The sequence below is a fragment of the Somniosus microcephalus genome, unplaced genomic scaffold, assembly GCF_052327205.1.
Source record: "Somniosus microcephalus isolate GS21.2 unplaced genomic scaffold, FLI_Smic_1.0 scaffold193, whole genome shotgun sequence".
Lineage (NCBI taxonomy): Eukaryota > Metazoa > Chordata > Chondrichthyes > Squaliformes > Somniosidae > Somniosus > Somniosus microcephalus.
In genome coordinates, this window is record NW_028225380.1 from 346,682 (window position 1) to 362,450 (window position 15,769).

Below are 15,769 nucleotides of genomic sequence, written 5' to 3' on the forward strand. Positions count from 1 at the left end.
GGCTACTTCTCCTTTTGAACGTTTGAGCGTCGATTTTAAGGGGCCTCTTCCTTCAACTACTCAAAACCGATATATATTTACTGTTGTGGATGAGTTTTCAAGGTTCCCTTTTGCTTTTCCTTGTGCAGATGTATCAGCTGCTACAGTTATTAAATGTCTGACTCAACTTTTTGTCATCTTTGGGATGCTTGCGTACATCCATTCGGATCAGGGAAGTTCTTTTATGTCTTCCCAGTTGAAGGAATACCTTCAGAGTCGGGGAATTTCTACTAGTAGAACTACCCCGTATAATCCCCAGGGTAATGGACAGTGCGAACGATACAATGGGGTGATCTGGAAGGCAGTTATGTTGGCTTTGACATCCCGGAACCTTAAGAATACACAGTGGGAAATGGTACTGCCTGATGCCCTGCATTCCATTAGATCATTGCTTTCAACGGCTACTAATGTGACCCCCCATGAAAGGCTCTTTAACTATCCGCGGAGATCTACTACGGGATATACGGTACCTTCATGGCTTACTATGCAGGGACCTGTGCTGCTTCGACGCCATGTTAGATTGTCAAAATATGATCCTTTGGTGGAGGAGGTGGAGCTGTTGGAGGCAAATTCCCAATATGCTCATATTCGATTCCAAGATGGGAAAGAAAGTACTGTTTCAATTAAAGACTTGGCTCCTTGTGGGGGCCAGCCCTCTTCTGAGGATATTAACAATAGTCATGATTCAGATAATGTGGATGCTGTTACAGATACTACGAATATTTCCAATCCGATTGCAGATAATTATACTTCTATTAGTCAGCCTTTGATAGATGTTTATGACCGTCCCAGTTTACCTTCTGATGGGATTTCTAATCCGGAAACCGTGGAAAATCGGGATATGGATAGCCTTCCTGCTGAAGATACTTCTGTGCCTTCTGGTGTGGGAGGGCAAGGAATTTCACCAAGGTTAAGAAGGTCGACACGAACAAGATATCCGGTCAACCGATTGAAAATGGACTTTTAAATTGATAGTAATGTTTTAAAATTGTTGAAATATTATAGTATATTGTTTTAGTTGAGAGATACTTAATACTTATGTGCAATGTTACTATTTGTTGTTGTTCACTTAGTATTGTGTCATGTGAACAGTTTTATTCTTGTGCATAGTTTTAGTTGTAAATAATTAATTATAAATTGTAAAGGCCCCAGTGCGGCATCGGCAGCGGGTGGAGGCGGAGCTGAGCGGCAGAGCGACTACAAGAGGCCCCAGAGGCTCAGGTAGGCCCCAGTGCGGCATCGGCAGCGGGTGGAGGCGGAGCTGAGCGGCAGAGCGACTACAAGAGGCCCCAGAGGCTCAGGTAGGCCCCAGTGCGGCATCGGCAGCGGGTGGAGGCGGAGCTGAGCGGCAGAGCGACTACAAGAGGCCCCAGAGGCTCAGGTAGGCCCCAGTGTGGCATCGGCAGCGGGTGGAGGCGGAGCTGAGCGGCAGAGCGACTACAAGAGGCCCCAGAGGCTCAGGTAGGCCCCAGTGCGGCATCGGCAGCGGGTGGAGGCGGAGCTGAGCGGCAGAGCGACTACATGAGGCCCCAGAGGCTCATGTAGGCCCCAGTGCGGCATCGGCAGCGGGTGGAGGCGGAGCTGAGCGGCAGAGCGACTACAAGAGGCCCCAGAGGCTCAGGTAGGCCCCAGTGCGGCATCGGCAGCGGGTGGAGGCGGAGCTGAGCGGCAGAGCGACTACAAGAGGCCCCAGAGGCTCAGGTAGGCCCCAGTGCGGCATCGGCAGCGGGTGGAGGTGGAGCTGAGCGGCAGAGCGACTACAAGAGGCCCCAGAGGCTCAGGTAGGCCCCAGTGCGGCATCGGCAGCGGGTGGAGGCGGAGCTGAGCGGCAGAGCGACTACAAGAGGCCCCAGAGGCTCAGGTAGGCCCCAGTGCGGCATCGGCAGCGGGTGGAGGTGGAGCTGAGCGGCAGAGCGACTACAAGAGGCCCCAGAGGCTCAGGTAGGCCCCAGTGCGGCATCGGCAGCGGGTGGAGGCGGAGCTGAGCGGCAGAGCGACTACAAGAGGCCCCAGAGGCTCAGGTAGGCCCCAGTGCGGCATCGGCAGCGGGTGGAGGCGGAGCTGAGCGGCAGAGCGACTACAAGAGGCCCCAGAGGCTCAGGTAGGCCCCAGTGCGGCATCGGCAGCGGGTGGAGGCGGAGCTGAGCGGCAGAGCGACTACAAGAGGCCCCAGAGGCTCAGGTAGGCCCCAGTGCGGCATCGGCAGCGGGTGGAGGCGGAGTCGGGACCAGCGGGAGCAGCGAGGAGGAGCTCGGGAGAAAACCCGGCGACCAGCGAGGCCCGAGACCACAGCTGGGGCAGTCGGGAGAGCAGGAGGCCAGTAACTGCTGGGGCAGTCGGGAGAGCAGGAGGCCAGTAACTGGTGAGTTTAAAAGCTCACCTTTCGCGGGCTTTTTCTTTCACAGCTGGTGCAGTCGGGAGAGCAGGAGGCCAGTAACTCTTATATAGGTGGAGCTGTTGCTAAACCCGAAACACTACAGTGTAGTGTCTCCCACCCTTCCACCTCCTCTAACCTTTTAGGGGTTAGGGGAAGTTGAAAAGGTAGGTTCAATTTATTTTATTTCAGGAGCCTAACCTAGGTGGAAAAGGTTCCAGGACAGGAGGCGGCAGTGAAAATACAACACCAGAAAACAGGTAGGTGACTGGTTGGTGAGTACTTTCACAAACTTATTCTAAGTAGAATTCAATAATTAAGCTAAATTGTAGTAAATAAAAGGGTATTGTAAGGGTTAAGTCATGGAAGGGCAGCTCGGACCCGTGTCATGCTTCTCCTGTGCCATGTGGGAAATCAGGGACACTGTCCCTGACAACTATGTGTGCAGGAAGTGTGTCCAGCTGCAGCTCCTAGCAGACCGCATGGCGGCGCTGGAGCTGCGAATGGACTCACTCTGGAGCATACGCGATGCTGAGGATGTTGTGGATAGCACATTCAGTGAGTTGGTCACACCGCAGGTAAAGGCTAGCTCAGACAGTAAATGGGTGACCAAAAGGCAGGGTAAAGGCAGGAAGGTAGTGCAGGAGTCACCTGCGGTCATCTCCCTCCAAAACAGGTTTACCGTTTTGGGTACTGTTGGGGGAGATGACTTATCAGGGGAAGGCACCAGCAGCCAGGTTCAGGGCACCATGACTGGCTCTGCTGCACAGAAGGGAGGGAAAAAGAGGGATAGGGCTATAGTGATAGGGGATTCAATTGTAAGGGGGATAGATAGGAGTTTCTGTGGCCGAGACCGAGACTCCAAGATGGTATGTTGCCTCCCTGGTGCAAGGGTCAAGGATGTCTCGGAGCGGGTGCAGAGCATTCTGAAGGGGGAGGGGGATCAGCCAGTTGTCGTGGTACATGTAGGTACCAACGATGTAGGTAAAAAGAGGGAGGAGGTCCTACAAGCTGAATTTAGGGAGTTAGGAGCTAAATTGAAAAGTAGGACCTCAAAGGTAGTAATCTCTGGATTGCTACCAGTGCCACGAGCTAATAAGTTTAGAGAGAGTAAGATAGATAAGCTAAATACGTGGCTTGAGCAGTGGTGCAAGGGAGAGGGATTTAAATTCTTGAGGCATTGGAACCAGTTCTTGGGGAGGAGTGACCTGTACCAAGGGGACGGTCTACACCTGAACTGTGAGGGAGCCGATGTCCTCGGGGTAATATTTTCTAGGGCGGTTCGGGAGGATTTAAACTAATTTGGCAGGGGGATGGGAACCTAGGTAGTGGAAAAGAGGGAAGTCATATGAAGTTAGAAATAGATGGTAGAAAGGTGAGAAGCAATAAGCAAAGGAGAGAAACACAAAGGGCCAAACTAATTCATAATGAGAGTGTGAAAAAAGCAAGCCTGAAGGCTTTGTATCTTAATGCTAGAAGCATTAGGAACAAGGTGGATGAATTAGTTGTGGAAATAGAGGTAAACAAGTATGATTTGATTGGGATTACAGAAACGTGGCTGCAGGGTGGGCAAGGCTGGGAACTTAACATCCAGGGATATACAATATTTAGGAAGGATCGGCAAAAAGGTAGGGGAGGTGGGGTAGCATTGCTGGTAAAGGAGGGGATTAATGCAATGGAAAGGAAGGATATTAACTCGGATGAAACGGAATCTGTATGGGTAGAAATGAGAAATAGCAAGGGGAGGAAAACGTTAGTGGGTGTGATATATAGGCCTCCAAATAGTAATATGGAGGTGAGGGAAGGCATAAAAAGGGAAATTAGAGAAGCGTGCGATAAGAGCACAGCTGTCATCATGGGTGACTTTAATTTACATATTGATTGGACTACCCAAATTAGTAAAAATTCTGAGGAGGAGGAATTCCTGGAATGTTTTCGGGACGGTTATCTGGACCAATATGTCGAGGAGCCGACTCGCGATCAGGCCATTTTAGACTGGGTATTGTGCAATGAGAAGGGACTTATCAGCAATCTTCTTGTACGAGGCCCCTTGGGTCAGAGCGATCATAATATGATCGAACTCTCAGTCGAGATGGAGAGTGAGGAAATTGAATCAGAGACTAAGGTCCAGAACTTAAATAAAGGGAATTACGAGGGTATGAGACGGGAATTGGGTAAGATTGATTGGGTGGTGTTTCTGGGGGGATTGACAGTGGACAGACAATGGCAAGCATTCAAAGATAGAATGGAAGAATTCCAGAACATGTTTATACCGGTTTGGCATAAAAATAAACCTAAAAAGGTGACTCAACCGTGGATAACGAGGGAAATTAGGGACAGCATAAAATCAAAAAAAAGGGCATATCAACTGGCAAAAAAAAGCACCAGACCGGAAGATTGGGGGCAGTGCAGGATACAGCAAAAGAGGACAAAGGGATTAATCAGGAAGGGGAAAATAGAATACGAAAGTAAACTTGCAGCAAACATAAAGACAGACTGCAAAAGCTTTTATCGGTATATCAGGAGGAAAAGACTGGTAAAATCCCAAGTCGGTCCCTTGCAGTCCGATTCGGGAGAATATATAATGGAGAATAAGGAAATGGCAGACCAATTAAACTCATACTTTGGTTCTGTATTCACAAAGGAGGACACAAATAACCTCCCAGGAATATCGACAAACATAGGGACTAATGAGAGGGAGGAGCTGACAGAAATTAGTATCTCTAGGGATATGGTGTTGGGTAAGTTGAGGGGACTGAAGGCCGACAAATCCCCGGGGCCTGATAAACTACATCCTAGGGTACTTAAGGAGGTGGCCCTGGAGATAGCAGATGCTCTAAGGATCATCTTCCGGAACTCCATTGACTCGGGAACAGTACCCGTGGATTGGAGGGTAGCTAATGTTACCCCAATATTTAAAAAGGGGGGTAGAGAGAAAGCAGGGAATTATAGACCAGTAAGCCTTACATCGGTTGTGGGCAAAATGCTAGAGTCCATTATTAAGGATAAAATAGCGGAGCACTTGACAAATGGGGAAAGGATCGGACAGAGTCAACATGGATTTACAAAGGGTAAATCGTGTTTGACTAATCTGCTGGAATTTTTTGAGGAAGTAACTGGTAAAATAGATGGGGGAGAGCCAGTGGATGTGGTGTACCTTGACTTCCAGAAAGCCTTCGATAAGGTTCCACACAAAAGATTATCATGCAAAATTAAGGCTCATGGGATTGGGGGCAAAGTATTAACGTGGATAGAGAACTGGCTGGCGGATAGAAAACAGAGAGTTGGAATAAACGGCTCGTTTTCGGAGTGGCAGGCAGTGACCAGCGGGGTGCCGCAAGGATCTGTCCTGGGACCCCAGCTGTTCACAATATATATAAATGATCTGGATCAGGGAATTGGATGCAATATTTCCAAATTCGCTGACGACACTAAACTAGGAGGAGGGGTGGGCTCTGATGAGGATGTCAGGAGGCTACAGTGCGATTTGGACAGGTTGGGGGAATGGGCGGATACGTGGCAGATGCACTATAATGTGGATAAATGCGAGGTTATCCACTTTGGGGGTAAAAACAGGAGGGTGGATTATTATCTAAATGGCAATAGATTGGGAGATGGGGAAGTGCAGAGGGACCTGGGTGTTCTTGTGCACCAGTCACTGAAGGAGAGCATGCAGGTGCAACAGGCGATTAAGAAGGCAAATGTTATGTTGGCCTTCATATCAAGGGGGTTCGAGTATAGGAATAGGGATACCTTACTACAGCTGTACAAGGTGCTGGTGAGACCGCATCTGGAGTATTGTGTACAGTTTTGGTCGCCCCATCTGCGGAAGGATGTTCTTGCCATGGAAAGAGTGCAGCGGCGATTCACCAGGCTGATACCTGGAATGGCGGGAATGACCTACGAGGAGAGATTGAATAGTTTGGGCTTGTACTCACTGGAGTTCAGAAGATTGAGAGGGGATCTCATCGAAACATATAAAATTATGGCAGGCCTGGACAGGTTGAATTCAGAGAGAATGTTTCCAATGGCAGGGGAGCACAGAACCAGGGGCCACAGTCTAAAAATAGCGGGCAAATCATTTAAAACAGAGATGAGGAAGAATTTCTTCACTCAAAGAGTGGTGAGCCTGTGGAATTCCCTGCCACAGAGGGCTGTGAAGGCTAATTCAATAAATATTTTCAAGAGAGAATTGGATATATTTCTGAAGGCTAAGGGGATTAAGGGTTACGGAGAAAAGGCGGGGACGGGGTACTGAACTGGTAAGATCAGCTATGATCTCAGACGAAGATCAGCCATGATCTCATTGAATGGCGGAGCAGGCTCGAAGGGCCGAATGGCCTACTCCTGTTCCTATCTCTATGTTATTTAGGTGGAGCATATTTTAAGAGGGGTGAATGTGGTGATTATTCCTTGTTTAGTAAAAGTATTGTGATTGGTTGTTTGTTAACTGCCTTGGGATATATGTTGTAATCTCATTGGTAGTTGATGATCACATGATGTGTTGTGGCCACCTTAAATTCAGTTCTTTTCCAGCTTTGGTTGGGACTGGATGTGGGAAGATGTGCTGCAGATTTTAAAGTTAATAAAGCCTAGCTTTGGAAGGCAAATCTATTCTTTATTTCAGAGGGGGAGTACTGAGGGAGCGCCGCACTGTCAGAGGGGCAGTACTAAGGGAGTGCTGCACTGTCAGAGGAGCAGTACTGAGGGAGCACTGCACTTTCGGAGGGGCAGTGCTGAGGGAGTGCCGCACTGTCAGGGGGGCAGTACTGAGGGAGTGTTGCACTGTCAGAGGGGCAGTACTGAGGGAGCGCCGCACTGTTGGAGGGGCAGTACTGAGGGAGTGCTGCACTGTCAGAGGGGCAGTACTGAGGGAGTGCTGCACTGTCGGAGGGGCAGTACTGAGGGAGCGCTGCAATGTCGGAGGGGCAGTACTGAGGGAGCGCCGCACTGTCAGAGGGGCAGTACTGAGGGAGTGCTGCACTGTCGGAGGGGCAGTACTGAGGGAGCACTGCACTTTCGGAGGGTCAGTACTGAGGGAGCACCACACTGTCGGAGGGGCAGTACTGAGGGAGCGCCGCACTGTCGGAGGGGCAGTACTGAGGGAGCGCCGCACTGTCGGAGGGGCAGTACTGAGGGAGCGCCGCACTGTCAGAGGGGCAGTACTGAGGGAGCGCCACACTGTCGGAGGGGCAGTACTGAGGAAGTGCCACACTGTCGGAGAGGCATTACTGAGGGAGTGCTGCACTGTCAGAGGGACAGTCTTGAGGGAGCGCCGCACTGTCGGAGGGGCAGTACTGAGGGAGCGCCGCACTGTCGGAGGGGCAGTACTGAGGGAGCGCTGCACTGTCGGAGGGGCAGTACTGAGGGAGTGCTGCACTGTCAGTGGGGCAGTACTGAGGAAGCGCCACACTGTCAGAGGGGCAGTACTGAGGAAGCGCCACACTGTCGGAGAGGCAGTACTGAGGGAGTGCTGCACTGACAGAGGGGCAGTCCTGAGGGAGCTGCTGATTTTCCGGGTCTGCGCCAATTTACCGTTTTCCTCCTATGTTCCAATAGATTCGACTTGCCTCGATTTGTTGACAGTAATTATATTTTATTCAGTGAAAGAGAGAGATTGATACATTACAGCACCTGAGCAGTAGTCAAACAAAGCACAATCAAGGTATCTATTACTTGTTGGGCCCTGGGTAGAAGACGCAATCTCCACGGGTCAACCCCAGTCAGCCCGGGCCTCTCGTGTGTAACCCCTTGTTCTGCCAGGAATACATCTTTAACTTCGCCAACCAAGGCCCAGCACTTCGGTCTCTTCCATTTTAAAATCTAACCTCGTCTACCCAGGGCATCTAACAGTAGGGTTTACAAGTATGATTATAATTGCAGCAATAACATAATGAAATCATTAAACTAAAATTAGCAATAGAATCAACTGATTTAGTTCAGGTTAGTTAGTAGGGAGACACAGAAATGAAGATTTCCTCCTTTCTTACAGAGCACCGCACTGTCGGAGGGGCAGTACTGAGGGATTTTTTTTATTCATTGATGGGATGTGGGCGTCGCTGGCAAGGCCTGCATTTAGTGCCCATCCCTAATTGCCCTTGAGAAGGTGGTGGTGAGCCGCCTTCTTGAACCGCTGCAGTCCATATGGTGTAGGTACACCCACAATGCTGTTAGGAAGGGAGTTCCAGGATTTTGGCCCAGAGACAGTGAAGGAACGGCGATACAGGTCCAAGTCAGGATGGTATGTGGCTTGGAGGGGAACTTGTAGGTGGTGATGTTCCCATGCGTCTGCTGCCCTTGTGGTAGAGGTCGCGGGTTTGGAAGGTGCTGCTGAAGGAGCTTTGGCGAGTTGCTGCAGTGCATCTTGTAGATGGTACACACTGCAGCCACAGTGCGCCGGTGGTGGAGGGAGTGAATGTTGAAGGTGGTGGATGGAGTGCCAATCAAGCGGGCTGCTTTATCCTGAATGGTGTCGAGCTTCTTGAGTGTTGTTGGAGCTGCACTCATCCAGGCAAGTGGAGAGTATTCCATCACACTCCTGACTTGTGCCTTGTAGATGGTGGAAAGGCTTTGGGGAGTCAGGAGGTGAGACACTCGCCGCAGAATTCCCAGCCTCTGGCCTGCTCTTGTAGCCACAGTATTTATATGGCTGGTCCAGTTCAGTTTCTGATCAATGGTAACTCCCCGGATGTTGATAGTGGGGGATTCAGCGATGATAATGCCATTGAATGTCAAGGGGAGATGGTTAGAGTCTCGCTTGTTGGAGATGGTCATTGCCTGGCACTTGTGTGGTGCGAATGTTACTTGCCACTTGTCAGCCCAAGTCTGAATGTTGTCCAGGTCTTGCTGCATATGGACACGGACTGCGTCAGTATCTGACGAGTCTCGAATGGTGCTGAACAGTGTGCAATCATCAGCGAACATCCCCACTTCTGACCTTATGATGGAGGGAACGTCATTGTTGAAACAGCTGAAGATGGTTGGGCCTAGGACACTGCCCTGAGGAACTACTGCAGTGATGTCATGTGATTGAGATGAATGACCTCCAACAACCACAGCCAACTTCCTTTGTGCTAGGTATGATTCCAACCAATGGAGAGTTTTCCCCTTGATTCCCATTGACTTCAGTTTTGCTAGGGCTCCTTGATGCCACACTCGATCAAATGCCGCACTGATGGAGGGGCAGTACTGAGGGAGCGCTGCACTGTCTGAGAGGCAGTACTGAGGGAGCGCCGCACTGTCGGAGGGTCAGTATTGAGGGAGTGACGCACTGTCGGAGGGGCAGTACTGAGGGAGTGCTGCACTGTCGGAGGGGCACTACTGAGGGAGTGCTGCACTGGCGGAGGGGCAGTACTGAGAGAGCGCCGCACTGTCGCAGGGGCAGTACTGATGGAGCTTCTTCTTCTTAGGCACTCCCTCGGAACCGAGGATGACTTGCTTCCACACTAAAAATGAGTTCTCAGGTGACTGATGAGTCCAATGCGGGACCTACAGTCTCTGTCACAGGTGGGGCAGACGGTGGTTGAAGGGGCAGGTGGGTGGGGTGCTTGGGTTGACGTGCGCTCCTTGTGCTGCCTGCGCTTGGCTTCCGCTTGCTCCCGGCGAAGAGATTCGAGGTGTTCGGCGCCTTCCCGGATGCTTCTCCTCCACTTTGTGCGGTCTTGGGCCAGGGATTCCCAGGTGTCGGTGGGGATGTTACACTTTTTCAAGGAGGCTTTGAGGGTGTCCTTGAAGCGTTTCCTCTGCCCACCTGGGGCTCTCTTGCCGTGCTGGAGCTTCGAGTAGAGCGCTTGTTTTGGGAGTCTCGTATCGGGCATGCGGACAATGTGACCCGTCCATCGGAGCTGATTGAGCGTGGTCAGAGCTTCGATGCTGGGGATGTTGGCCTGAGCAAGAACACTGATGTTGGTGCGCCTATCCTGCCAATGGATTTGCAGGATCTTGTGGAGGCAGCATTGGTGGTACCTCTCCAGTGCTTTGAGGTGCCTGTTGTACATGGTCCATGTCTCTGAGGCATACAGCAGGGCGGGTATCACTGCTGCTCTGTAGACTATGAGCTTAGTGCTGGGTTTGAGGTCCTGGTCTTCAAACACTCTCTTCCTCAGGCGACTGAAGGCTGCACTGGCACACTGAAGGTGGTGTTGGACTTCGTCGTCGACGTCTGCCCTTGTTGACAGTAGGCTCCCGAGGTATGGAAAGTGGTCCACGTTTTCCAAGGCTTTGTCGTGGATTTTGATAATCGGGGGGTAGTACTGTGTGGTGGGGGCAGGTTGGTAGAGGACCTTTGTCTTACGGATGTTTAGTGTATGGCCCATGCTCTCGTATGCTTTGGTGAAGGTGTTGACGAAGGTTTGGAGTTCGACCTCCGAGTGAGCGCAGACGCAAGCATCGTCTGCGTACTGTAATTCGACGACAGAGGATGGGACGACCTTGGATCTGGACTGGAGGCGACGGAGGTTGAACAGTTTCCTGTTTGTTCTGTAAATTAGCTCCACTCCAGTGGGGAGCTTACTGAGGGTGAGATGGAGCATTAGAGCAAGGAAGATCGAGAAGGGTGTTGGTGCGATGACACAGCCTGGCTTGACCCCGGTTCGTACGTGAATTGGGTCTGTGGTGGAACCATTACTTAGGATCACGGCTTGCATGTCGTCGTGAAGCAGGCGAAGGATAGTGACAAACTTTTGAGGGCAGCCAAATTTGAGGAGGACACTCCATAATCCCTCACAGTTGACAGTGTCGAAGGCCTTTGTGAGATCAAAGAAGGCCATGTATAAGCGGTTGGTGCTGTTCCCTGCATTCCTCTTGTAATTGAGGGGCAGTACTGAGGGAGCGCCGCACTGTCAGTGGGGCACCACTGAGGGAGCGGCGCACTGTGGGAGTGGCTGTACTGAGGGAGCGCTGCTCTGTCGGAGGGGCAGTACTGAGGGAGCGCTGCCCTGTCAGAGGGGCAGTACTGAGGGAGTGCTGCACTGTGGGAGGGGCAGTACTGAGGGAGCGCTGCACTGTCGGAGGGGCAGTACTGAGGGAGCACTGCACTGTCGGAGAGGCAGTACTGAGGGAGCACTGCACTGTCGAATGGGCACTAATGAGGGAGTGCTTCACTGTGGGAGTGGCAGTACTGAGGGAGCGCTGCACTGTCGGAGAGGCAGTACTGAGGGAACGCCGCACTGCCGGAGGGGCAGTACTGAGGGAGCGCTGCACTGTGGGAGGGGCAGTACTGAGGGAGCGCCGCACTGTGGGAGGGGCAGTACTGAGGGAGCGCCGCACTGTCGGAGGGGCAGTACTGAGGGAGCGCTGCACTGTGAGAGGGGCAGTACTGAGGGAGCGTCACACTGTCAGAGGGGCAGTACTGAGGGAGCGCCGCACTGTGGAAGGGACAGTACTGAGGGAGCGCCGCACTGTCGGAGGGGCAGTACTGAGGGAGCGCCGCACTGTGAGAGGGACAGTACTGAGGGAGCGCTGCACTGTGGGAGGGGCAGTACTGAGGGAGCGCCACACTGTCAGAGGGGCAGTACTGAGGGAGCGTCACACTGTCAGAGGGGCAGTACTGAGGGAGCGCCGCACTGTCAGAGGGGCAGTACTGAGGGAGCGCCGCACTGTGGAAGGGACAGTACTGAGGGAGCGCCACACTGTCAGAGGGGCAGTACTGAGGGAGCGCTGCACAGTCAGAGGGTCAGTACTGAGAGATCCCATGGCCACTATCTCAAAGTAGAGCAGGGGAGTTGTTTGACTGTTTCTATACTTTTGGTGAATTTCATAACTGTGTAAAGTTGATGGTTAAAGTATTTAAAACTGCGAGAGGAGGAAATTAATCAGTGGCACAGATAATCGTAAAAATCAGATTAATGTGATTAATTTTTTTTCAGATTTCAATATAAGCTTAAAAGGGACAGAGAAAGCAAACACCAATCAAACATGATCAATTGATGACTATTCTGTCTGATTGGATCTTCCAGAATCCTTCAAAACTTTGCAGTAATTCAATCAAAGAATTCTCCGGACCTGCCCGCGGGATTTAATCAGAACTTTCACATTCCCTCACCTCAAATGGAAGGTCACCGGAATTCCAGGGGTTGGGAGAGGAGTTTGATGATTGGATTGGAGTTTCCAGGGGTTGGGAGAGGATGTTAATGATTGGATTGGAGATTCCAGGTGTTGGGAGAGGAGGTTGATGATTGGATTGGAGATTCCAGGGGTTGGGAGAGGTGGTTGATGATTGGATTGGAGATTCCAGGGGTTGGGAGAGGTGGTTGATGATTGGATTGGAGATTCCAGGGGTTGGGAGAGGAGGTTGATGATTGGGTTGGAGATTCCAGGGGTTGGGAGAGGAGGTTGATGATTGCATTGGAGATTCCAGGGGTTGGGAGAGGTGGTTGATGATTGGATTGGAGATTCCAGAGGTTGGGAGAGGTGGTTGATGATTGGATTGGAGATTCCAGGGATTGGGAGAGGTGGTTGATGATTGGATTGGAGATTCCAGGGGTTGGGAGAGGTGGTTGATGATTGGATTGGAGATTCCAGAGGTTGGGAGAGGTGGTTGATGATTGGATTGGAGATTCCAGGGATTGGGAGAGGTGGTTGATGATTGGATTGGAGATTCCAGGGGTTGGGAGAGGTGGTTGATGATTGGATTGGAGATTCCAGGGGTTGGGAGAAGAGGTTGATAAGAACATAAGAACATAAGAAATAGGAGCAGGAGTAGGCCAATCGGCCCCTCGAGCCTGCTCCGCCATTCAATAAGATCATGGCTGATCTGATCCTAACCACCAATCCACTATCACAGAACCATCTCCTGAATCTAACAGAATTAGACACATGAAATAGGAGCAGGATCAGGCTACACGGCCCCTGGGCCCGCTCCGCTACCCACAGGGCCATGACCGATCCGAACCTAGGCTCATGTCCAAATTCCTGCCCGCTCCCCGTAACCCTTAATTGGATTGGATTGGAGATTCCAGGGGTTGGGAGAAGAGGTTGATGATTGGATTGGAGATTCCAGGGGTTGGGAGAGGTGGTTGATGATTGGATTGGAGATTCCAGGGGTTGGGAGAGGAGGTTGATGATTGGATTGGAGATTCCAGGGGTTGGGAGAGGTGGTTGGTGATTGGATTGGAGATTCCAGGGGTTGGGAGAGGTGGTTGATGATTGGATTGGAGATTCCAGGGGTTGGTCACTCGCACAGCTGAGAATATGTTTCATTGCAGGATTTCCATTCACTTCCTGGGCAGCAGCAGGTCTGTAAGTTTAGCAATGGCTTCACTTCCCTGCTGGGCATTCTTCTGAAGTTGCTCCTGATTCACAGCGGCCCTGTGATGGATTTCCTTTCTTGCTTCATCACATTTATCCTGGACCTTCTTAAACTTGTATTCAGACCCCTGCCCGCCCAGCAATGAGCTCAGCTCGCCCAGTTGACCTGCAAGGTACTTGTCGTGATTCTCCACATAGGTTTTTGACATGTCACCGATGTGGGTCATGATGCTGACTGCCTGGGACACTTGAAAGTTCATCATCTGACTACTGGCTAACGCACCTGGAGCACCCTGCGTGCCTTCACCACTCACCGCACTAAGTCTCTTAAATGTCTTCTGGCAACCTTCAGTTAATTTTGGTATGATATGAATGAAGTTGATCATCTCTGACCAGTTGGACTTGATGCTCCCCAGTGCCCCAAGCCCTTTAGCCATCAACGCTACACGTGTGCTGATATCCATCTCTTGTGCCTGATTGTTCTTTATCTCTCTCAACAACGTCTCACTCTCATCACACGAACTTTTCATATTTTGGTGACATTCATTGTACATTTTTTGCGACTCCTCCAACTGGGATTGGACTTCCTTGATCTTCAGTGAGGCTTCCTCTCTAACCTTGCTGAGGAAACTGCTGATTTCAGGGTTTGATTCAGAGGATTCTTTGTCTTTCAGCTCAGACGCCAGTTGTATGAGAAAGATCAACCCTTTCCCCAGCTCCACCACCAGAAGCACTGGGCTGGTCACATTGCTCAAAAGATCAACAATCTTTGGGAGAAGCTTCTTCATCTGTTTCAGTCCTTCCAAACAGAACTGATCAATGAGAGCACTTGCCCTTACATTGTCGTATTCACTGGTGACTTCCTCACGTTTTCGGGAAGCCTCGATCCATTGCTTCTGTAAATTGCACTTCTTCTCCTCTACTAACTCATTCTTCTGTTGTGTTTCCGACAGGACTTTCCTTACTTCCCCCAGCTTATCCTGGCTGATACTCTGGGAATCTGTACAGGTCTCCAGCAGCTCACTCAGTAGATCGCTGAGATTGGAGAGCTCCTTTTCCACAGATTCGGCACATGTTTTGGATTTGTCTGCACAAACCCGAATGTTCTGCAGCTGCTTGGGAAGGTCTTTGTTCAGAGATGACCCTTCACCCACATTCTTCACATGGACAAGGAGGTCCTCACAACACATGTGGATTTTGTTCAGATTAGTGCGGGTCTGTTGAAACGAGTTTACGGTTTGGTTGCAAACCTCCATCAGGCACCTCTTGAATGAATCTGGACGTTTAAACAGGGATTTCTTGCCTGCACTGCCTTGGTTTAGTTTGAAGTCCTCCATCCTCGTAGCCAGATGCACCAGTTCACCCAAAATAGCGACAGATGTGGGTGCTGGCATCAGAAACTTCTCCCACTTGACCTGGGACTGCACCATCACATCAAAGCAAAGGGACACTTGCTGTTGACTGTGGAGCTCGGTCACGTGACACTGCTTGTCCGACATGCTGATGTTTCCTGCAATGAGAATTCGCACAACTGGATTGGCTCAAACATTAACAGTTCTGTTATTGGAGAGAGAGGGTTCACATCAGAACAGGCCAGTAGTCAGCCTTGTACAACACAAAGACCACCTTTCAGCCTTGCTGTGCTGACTTAGATGATATAGGGCATGGTGAGGGCACGACAATTGGGCTCATTGACCTGGGCAAGGGAGGGGAAGATTTCTGAGCACCGTCCCGTGACTGCTGAGGGCATCAGCGTTGGGCGCGGTTATCAATAATCCAACAACATGCTGATACTCAGAGCTTCTTCTGTTCAGGTGGACCAGCACACCCATCCCCCGTCCCCCCCGTCCCCCCCACACCCGTCCCCTGTCCCCCCCACACCCGTCCCCCCCACACCCGTCCCCCCCACACCCGTCCCCCCCACACCCGTCCCCCCCACACCCGTCCCCCGTCCCCCCCACACCCGTCCCCCGTCACCCGTCCCCCCCACACCCGTCCCCTCCACACCCGTCCCCCCCACACCCGTCCCCCCCCACACCCATCCCCCGTCCCCCCCACACCCGTCCCCCCGACACCCGTCCCCCCCACACCCGTCCCCCCCACACCCGT

At 51.4% G+C, this 15,769-nt stretch overlaps 1 protein-coding gene across 1 annotated transcript; it reads right to left on the reverse strand.

Moving 5' to 3' along the window:
• Window positions 1-12,240: 12,240 nt before the first annotated feature.
• LOC147082075 (uncharacterized) lies at window positions 12,241-15,487 on the reverse strand. Its single transcript, XM_085980478.1, has one exon. It carries the CDS (start codon window positions 15,157-15,159, stop codon window positions 13,627-13,629), a length of 1,533 nt encoding a protein of 510 aa, XP_085836604.1. The 5' UTR covers window positions 15,160-15,487; the 3' UTR covers window positions 12,241-13,626.
• Between the last annotated feature and the right edge of the window lie 282 nt (window positions 15,488-15,769).

Excerpts from the sequence above, each read along its gene's own strand:
- LOC147082075 (XM_085980478.1), bottom strand. The coding sequence starts at position 15,159 with ATGTCGGACAAGCAGTGTCACGTGACCGAGCTCCACAGTCAACAGCAA.